The 8,557-nt window shown below is 55.2% G+C and overlaps 1 protein-coding gene across 2 annotated transcripts in view; it reads left to right on the top strand.

The window, feature by feature from the left end:
* Window positions 1-575: 575 nt before the first annotated feature.
* Window positions 576-8,557, top strand: part of SULT4A1 (sulfotransferase family 4A member 1) — a 39,770-nt gene continuing 31,788 nt past the window's right edge. For both annotated transcript variants that reach the window (XR_014233317.1, XM_082350400.1), the window contains exon 1: window positions 576-803. Coding sequence is in view for 1 of the 2 variants with exons in the window: in XM_082350400.1 (XP_082206526.1) it covers window positions 635-803 (169 nt within the window). In the remaining variant the exon portion in view is untranslated. The remainder of the gene's footprint in view (window positions 804-8,557) is intronic.

Below are 8,557 nucleotides of genomic sequence, written 5' to 3'. Positions count from 1 at the left end.
GGATCTGAAATGATGTCGGTTGTTCACAAATGTAAGCTCCAAGAGGGCTAGGCTTTTGCCAGTCTCACTGGTCGGAAACCTCGACCAGAGTCCGGTACAGATCGGATGTTCCCTAACTATTTGTTGAATAAATGAATTAATCTTTAAGGTCACTTCTAGCTGGATTATTTCTGTGTCGAACGCTTGCTGAATGACGGAGTCACTAGGTTGGTGAATGTACGCGTGATGGAGGTGATGCGGACGGAGGGCTGGGAGGAGGACGGCGGACAGAGGTCTTGGTCGGCCCTCGGGGCTGGTGGGTGGCGGCTGCCGGGTGTGGGGTAGGTCGGGCCCGGAGGCCCCACTACGGCAAGTCTGCGGAGGGCAGCCGGCGCGCGTCGGGCGGGGCCATGACGTCATACCCGCGGAGCGCAGCTTCCACGCCGGCTTGAGCGCCGCGGCGTCGTGACGTCACGGCCACGGAGTGCCTTCGCCAGCGCCGGTTGGGGCGGGGCGCGGGCCGGGCGGCGCCGTGACGTCACGCCTGCAGAGCGCCGCGCGGCGGCTGGGGGTGGCGGGCGCGGGCGCGGGTGAGGGGCGCGGGCCGGGAGCGGGCGGCGCGGCTGCGGGGCCGGGCGGTGGCGGCGGCGGCGGCATGGCGGAGAGCGAGGCCGAGACCCCCAGCACGCCGGGCGAGTTCGAGAGCAAGTACTTCGAGTTCCACGGCGTGCGGCTACCGCCCTTCTGCCGCGGGAAGATGGAGGAGATCGCCAACTTCCCGGTGCGGCCCAGCGACGTGTGGATCGTCACCTACCCCAAGTCCGGTGAGCTGGGGGCAGACCCCGCCCGGCTCTGCGGCGCGCCCGCGTAGACGATGCGCCAGCGCCGGGGACTTCCCGTCGGGGGCGCAGGGCGAGGGCGCGGTGCCCAGAACCCGACCGGGCGGGGTGGGGGGTGGTCGGCCCGCGTTTGGGGAAACCAGCCTTTGGAGGTGGGCCCCGGTGTCCATGGCCAGCTAGCGTCCCGTGGGGATGGAGCCAGTTTGGCAGGAGCTGCCAGGAGGATAGGCCCAGGCCCACCACCCTTCCCTGCTTCCCCTCCCGTTGTCCAGCTGGCTGTGTGACCTTGGACAGTCACTTAACCTCTCTGTTCCTGGGCCCGGTTCAGCCTTTGATGAGTGCAGAGTCCTGGTGGTTATCTGGGGAAGGGAATAAAACGGGCATCAGGGCTGTGTGCGTCCCTCATTTCCTGCGTGGGTACCGGGTGGGGGATGGGACTGGCCGTGCCCGGAATGCGTGCCTGCTGTGTTCCCCTGTTTCAGGGCCGCCTCCATCACCCTGGTGTCGGGCAGGACCCAGGGCATTCACATTTCCTAGCATTAACTGATGTCATTTTCATGACAACCGTGTAAGGTAGAGGTGATCATCCCCACTTTACAGTCTAGGCACTGAGGCTCAGAGAGGGGAAGTTGCTTGCCCAAGGTCACACAGCTGATGAGTGGCAGAGCGGAGATTTAAAGCCAGGCTGGTCTGTGCCCGGGACCTGATATAAGAGATGACCGTGTAGTGCCTTCTGAGGTTTGTAGGGAAAAGAAGCAGCTTTCCTGTTTGAACGCTCCTGCGGGTTTCGATTGCTGCCGCTGAATGGGAGAGGCAGGGAGACGCCTGAATCCAGACGGTGCAGTGCGTCTGACGCCTGGTGTGGAGGGTGGCAGCCTGGAGGTCGTGTTGGAGGAGCAGGGTGGTAGGTTGCTGGAAGAGCTGTACACTTGGCTGTCCCAGCTGTGCAGGGTCCCAGACACCCGAGGAGTAGGCCCGGTCCTCCGAGGAAGGTTGGAGAAGGGGCTGTCGGTGGAGGGTGGGGAAAGGTCTGGAGGTGCTGCTGAGCCATCCTTGGGAGGAAGGAAAGGAAGGAGGTGTGGGGATTCAGAATTGGCCAGATTTTAGAGCCACAGATACCATTCCTACATGTAAGACCCCCCCTCCCCCACCCAGCTGGGTGTGGTGGGGCTGTACTTTGGATCCTCACGTTAAGTGGGACCAATAAAGACTAAAAATTGTCTCACGTCAGTTTAGGGCAGGGCTTGCCTCCATATGAATTGTGAAAAACTTGGTTTGGGGCGCCCTTGAGGATTTCGGAATTGCAGTTGAGCAGTTGTGGCTCTGTGTTCTCCCTCCATTTCATGGCGAGGAGATGGAGGGTGAGAAGGTAAGTGGCTGGCAGGCTGGGGGAGGACGGGGCTTAGAGCTGAGTTGAAACGCACGTACTTGGGGCTCCTGGGGGATGCTCTAGAGGGGCCCTGCACCGGGGGCCTGCTGGGGTTCTTTCTGGGCACCTCGATGGGGAATGAGGTGTAGGTTTAAGGAAGTTTTCTAGGTAACCAAAACTCCCATCTTGTTTGTAACTTGCGTCTTTCAGAGACAAACAAAAACATATCCTAGAGTTTTTCACAAGGAGAGTAAACATGTGGCTCTTTCTTTTGGCGACGGAGAATCCAACGGTGGCCAGAGATCCTTGTGTGGGGTCCCTTTGCACAGAGCCCTAGAGAGCCTCCTTTTTAAAACTTAAAAAGTTTTTTCCACAGAGCTTATGGCCTTTCCAGGCCCTCGTTGTTTGTCTGTCTGCCCACTACCTGCTCCTTTTATCTTTTACCTTCTACCTGAGGGCTGGGCAACCTGAAGACTCCCTTGTTAGAACTATGTGTAAGCCAGGAGCAAATGACAGTAGTAACTGCACAGCTGACTGCCTGCCGTGCTTTGTTGCTCCGCGTGTGTTCGTCATCTCAGCAAACTCCCTTCACAGCTCTCTGATCAGAGGTGGTCTCCCCTGTCACAGGTCGGGCACTGAGGCTCTGGGAGGTGAAGTGACGTGCTCAAGCTCACGCGCCCGGTATGAGGCTTGTTTGAGCTGACCACGAGCCCAGGAGTAAAGGAGAAGCAGAGTCCTGGGTTTTGTGTAGGCTGGTATTTTCTGTTCCTTTTTCGCTTTCTTCCTGGTTCTCACCTTGGCCCAGTCCATCCTTCTCATCCAGTTTGTGGGATGGTGACAGGAGAGGTGAGAAGTTTTCTCAGGAAGGATGACCTGCACTATCTGAAACCAGTGCTTCTGAAGATCCCCCGTTCCCCCAACCCGCCTGTAAAGTTCATTACACGAAATGATCACGAAGGGGACTGAAGAATTGGTCCCAAAAATCTGCCCGAAAGGTTTCCTCTCAACCAGAGAAGGAGGGCCCTGGAAGTCATCTCCAGTGGCAGCTGATGTAGCAGGAGGAGCAGTCTGGGGGGGCAGGATCTGGGTTCTCCCAAGTCCTCGCCCTTGGGTGATTCTGAGCCCCTGTTTCCCCTGCTGTGAAATCCACATCATAAATTGCATAGTTGCAGAGGCGACTCTGGCTCTGGGATCCTTGGAGGGACTGTTACTTTGAACACAGGCCATTCGCACTTTGCGATGGGACCTGGGATGCCCTAGGAACGATGAAGCAGCCCCTTGGCCGCTCCCGTGTGCCAGGTGCTCTGCCATGTTAATCCAGAGGCTCAGAGAAGGCAGGAACTTGCTCAGAGTCACACAGCTGCTGAAGGACAGTCAGGTCTAGTCAGGTCCCCTGGTCCGCAGCCAGCCTTGCCCCTTCCCCTCCAGAGGAGGGCGGCCAGACTCAGGCCTCAAGGTGGAGGGGGGATCCCACCTTCTCTTGTGTGCTTTGGGATGGAAGTCTCAGGACACTTTGGGATTTTAGGGTTTTTGTCACTGCTCTGAGTCACATGAACTTTAGGTGGCCCAGTTCACGTTTCCTTTCCCTTCCCGTCCCTTCCCTCCCCCCCAGGAGTGGATTTGTAGGAGGCACTGGTGCTTAGAGATTAAGAGCCTGGCTTTGGAGCTGGAAGGCCTGGGTTTGAACACAGCTGTGCTACTTACCTGCTGGATGGCCCCGGACAGATGACATCACGCCTCTGAGCTGGGCTTTCCTCGGGGATAGGAGAGACCACCTCAGCGCCTTGCCGGGTGGCTGTGAGGATGAGTGAGATGATGGGCGAGGGCTCCTTCCCGTCCCGGATGCGCCGTAAGCACAGGAAAGGGTCGCGCTATTGATGCCAGCTTTCACTCCCTGAGCACCTGCGGTGCCCAGACGCTTTCCTAGGTGCCGGGGGTGCAGAGAAGAGTCCCATCTGGTGCCTGTCCTCAGTGAGCGCTCAGTCCGCTGGGGTCAGGCAGCTACAGGGTGGTTGGTGCTGGGACTGGGGCGAGTAGGCGGGACTAACAGAGGCCCCCTTCCCTTGCCGTGCAGGGACCACGGCGCCCCTTGGGTTTCCAGTGCCCGAGTCTAGGAGGTCTCAGTGAACTTGCAGGTGGCCCCAGGGTCCCTTGTCCACCCTGCCCCCTCTGGTGGGGAACTGGGGTTCACAGGGCAGGGGACGTCTGGTGGTAAAGGTAATAAGTGGATCCTGCTTTTTTCCCACGGCACTCCACTACTTCTAGAACTTTTTTGTGTTTCTGACATTTGAGCTCGGGTGACAGGTTAGGACTGTGCTGTCTGATACAGGAGCCTCTAGACACAGGTGGGTATTGAAGTTTAATGAACTGAAATAAAATCAAATTAGAGATTCAGTTCCCCAGTGGCACTCGCCACATTTCACGAGCTCAGGAGCCGCAGTGGCTAGTGGCTCTCGTGTTGCACAGCACGGATGTCAGCTATTTCCATCATCACGGAAGTTCTGTGGGACGGCGCTGGTTCACACCGTGATGCCAGCAGTGGGAGCCCATTGTGCCTTCTGAGGAGGACCCTCCTCGTTGTCGCTTGTTGACCGTCATTCGTTCTTATAGCCTCTTTGGTCCCAGGATGTTGAGTGTTGAACCCAGTTGTGTCTGGGAGACGTCTCGTGTCTGTCCCCGGGGTCCCCAAGGTCGTGGAGACTGGCTCTGGAACATGCTCCATGGCTCGGCCAGAGCGCCCACCTCCTGACTTTCTTTTCCTTTTGGTTCCCACCTGTCTTGAAGTGCATCCTCGTTCTCTTGTCACTGATGAGGAGGGAAGCAGTGCATCACTGCTGGGGAGGGGGGAGCATCTGGCCCCAGTTCTAGCCCTGTCTCTGTGCGACTGCAGTTTGCTCATGAAAAATGAGAGGGTTGGGCCTGATGGGTTCATGTAAGTCTTAAATGTTAAGACACCCTGGGGCGGGGAGGCCCACAGGCCCCAGGCTGGATGAGCTCTTCGTTTCCTTTGACTGTGTGTGTCACCACGCCCAGGAGAGGGGGCTCGGGAAGTGTCCTGACTGAGGTGATGCGGTCCTCAAGGAGCTTGCAGTAATACTGGGAAGCCGGGCCCCTGATGCCGAAAGCTGTCTGACAGGCCAGGGCAGTCATTCTTGGGTCAGGTCAGGGGCCCGGGAAGGAGGGCCCAGAGGAGGAGGAGGATCACTGGGGGACTGCATGGAGGAGGTGGGGGAGGTGGGCCGGGAGCTGGACATGAGGGCAGGTGGGATTACCGATTACAGCTACTGTCTCTACCTTGTTTGAGCCTCAGAACAGTCCCGTGTTCTTGTGATTGTTTCCTTTTTTGGATAGAAACAGGCCCAGTGAGGGGAAAGGGCGGTATCAGCACGTGAGTGTACAGTTTTCACATGTAGACGGTGGAGAGGAAGCAGCCACAGGAGGAGCTGGCAGAGGGACAGTGGGGATGGGAACCGGCGCCTACCCAGCATCCATTCTGAGCCAGACGCTCCCCGGGTTTTCACATACAGTTATCGCATTGCACTTTCCCACAGTCTGGGGAGGAGACTGGTCTCAGATGCGGATCAGGAAGCAGGCTGCAAGATTTCAGGGAGGGACTTGTCACCCACCCTGAGCTCACGTTTGTGCCAAGATCAGGGTGACTGTCCCTCCCTTCCAGCTGCACAGGGTGATGAGTGCTCCCCAACCCAGCACTTAGTTCCCCGCCTCCCGGGAGAGCGTGCAGAGGCCTGAAGATGTACCTGGAGGTTTTGTTCAGGATAACTGTCGACTTCCTCTTTCCTCTCCCCTCTCCCTTCCTCCTCCCTCTTCCTTCCCTTGCTCTTACTCATTATGTTTGCACATACTGAAGAGGGCTTGGAATTGGGGAAGGAGGTGGCAAGTCCAGGGGCCTGGGATGGCCAGGGGGCCATTCTTCTCATCACTGTGTGGTGCTTGGGAGAGAGAGCCTCGAGAGGCACCCACAGGATTCTGGAGAAAGGAGCAGGGCCTCTTGGAGGAGCATCTTTCTGATACCAGTGGAATAGGAAGAGACCCCCAGCCCCACTCTGAGCTCCAGGGTCTCATCGGGCTTCTCATTTCTCATTCCTCCTAGACAGTGACGACTCCTCTGCACTCTCCCACCCACCGCCCCCCACACGCACTTGGTACTTGCTTCTGTGGCTCCTGCACCCAGTAAGCTCTCAGATCCGTCCACCCCCTCAGCCCTCGAGACAGTCTTGGGACTCTTCCTCTCTCACCTGGACTATGGCGTGGCCTCCCCCCTTGGTTCACCTTTCACTCTGCAGCGAAAGTGACCTCTTAGAAACACAAACCTGACCTCGGGCAGTCCCTCGTTAGACCTCTTCACTGACTCCCCATTGCCTTCAGTCAACGGTAAACTCCACTCTGTAGCCCATCTTGTGGTCTGATTTCACCTGTTCCGCCCCCTTTGTCAGCAGCCACGTAGGACTGTCTGAACACGCCTGCTCCTTTCTTCCCTCCAGCCTTGCTCCCTCTTCTGCTGTGCTCTTCCCCTCCCCTCCCTTCCTCTCCTTTTCCTTCCCTCTGATTACCTGATGAGGACTTCCCGTTTGCAGACTCCTCTCATCTGTTCACTGTGGGACTGAACGTCTTCCTGTGCCTCCCTCCTGTCTTTCAGCACTTTAGAGCTGCCACTCCATTGTCTCCTGGCTTGCATCGCTTCTGTTGAAAAGTCAGCTGTGATTCTTTGTTCCTTTTGGAATGGACCTTTTTTCCCCCGGTTGCCTTCAAGATTTTCTCTTTATCTTTGGTTTTCAGCGCCTGAATATTATGTGTCTAAGTATGTATTTTTTCAGGGAGGGGGATGCTTATTCTGCTTGGGGTTCTCTGAGCTTCTTGGATCTATGGTTTGATGCCTTTCCTTCTTTTGGATGAATTCTCAGCCATTATCCCTACAAATGTTTCTTCTGTCTTCTCTTCTTTTGAGATTCCAATTACATTTGTGTTAGATTGTTTGATACTATCCTATAGCTCTTGTATATTCTATTTTTTCCACCCTTTTTTTCTCCTTGTGTTTCAGCTTGGGTAATTTCTGTTGACCAGTCTTCAGGTCAACACATTTCTGACCAGAGATGTATTATGGCCACAGACGTTAGTTTCTGCAAAAATCCCCTGGTCAGTAATGTGTTAACTGATTCTTCCACTGTGTCAGGTCTACTGATGAGCTCACTGAAAGCATTCTGTATTTCTGTTATGTGTTTTTATTTTTCCTCTAGTATTTCATTGTTTCAATAGCTTCCATCTCTCTGCTGAAGTATTCATCTGTTTATGCATTTTGTCCACCTTCTCCATGAAATCCTTTAACATTTTAATCAGATTAATTTTAAAGTCTGATTCTGTTGATTGTTTTGTCTCTTGACTGGGATATATATATATATATATATATATATATATATATATAAATAATATATATAAATATATATATATTTTTTTCTTTCCTTTTCTTAATGTGTAGTACTTTTTGATTGAATGCTGGACACAGTGTGCCCACATTAGAGATTGGAGTCAGTTGTATTTATGCTTGGAAATGGGCCTGGCTTTTCTTGCCATTAGTGTAAGTGGTGAGTCAGTCTGGTACGAATAGGGCTGTGTTTGGGTTCTGTTGTCCCTCTGGGCACTTGAGTGATGACTGGTTTTAATTCCTGTAGCATCACCTTGTGCTTCGCTTGGGAAGCTGAGTTTCCAGAGGGTCTTTCCTCAGTGTTTCTGCCCTACCCTCAGCTTTTGGTCTGAGTCTTAGAGGGGTTTCTCCCCACACCCTGTCCCCTACCTCAGGGGTGGACTGCTGTTACTTGTTGCTCTGTTGCTGGCTGAGAGGGGAAGGTTTTGAGGGGGAGGTCCTCTGTCACCTGGTCCAGCTGCAGCCTTAGGCAGGCTTTGGGTTCCTGGGTCTTGGTAGGGCTTTCTCAGTGATATCCCTTAGTGGCAGCCAGCTCTGCCTTGATGGTGGTGGGTCTTGTGCAGGAAAGAGTTTCACATTCCTCTTTCAGCATTTGGGGGTCTCAGAGCTCAGGGGCAAGTTCCTACCTCTCCCACAGGGGCAGAGTTCTTTTCTTTCACCCAGTCTCCAGCCATGTTGGGTCTTCACCAGCGCCCTGGGGGGTAACAGGTTTTGCTGCCCCACCCCCTGTGGCTTAATGCCTTCTTCCCATAGAGGAGAAGAGTCCCAGCAGGTTTCTTTCCTTTTCCTGCAGCCATGATGTTGAGGAACGCTGTCTCCACCCTGCCATCCCTCGTCTTTCTCACGAGCACCTAGTAGGTCTGCAGAAGAGAGTCTGTTTGGTGCTGACTCTCCCCTTGTGTCTCTTGCTCTGCAAGCCCGCAGTCAGCC

This window comes from Balaenoptera borealis, assembly GCF_965194805.1.
Source record: "Balaenoptera borealis genome assembly, chromosome: 13".
NCBI lineage: Eukaryota > Metazoa > Chordata > Mammalia > Artiodactyla > Balaenopteridae > Balaenoptera > Balaenoptera borealis.
This window is presented reverse-complemented; position numbering and strand designations above follow the sequence as displayed.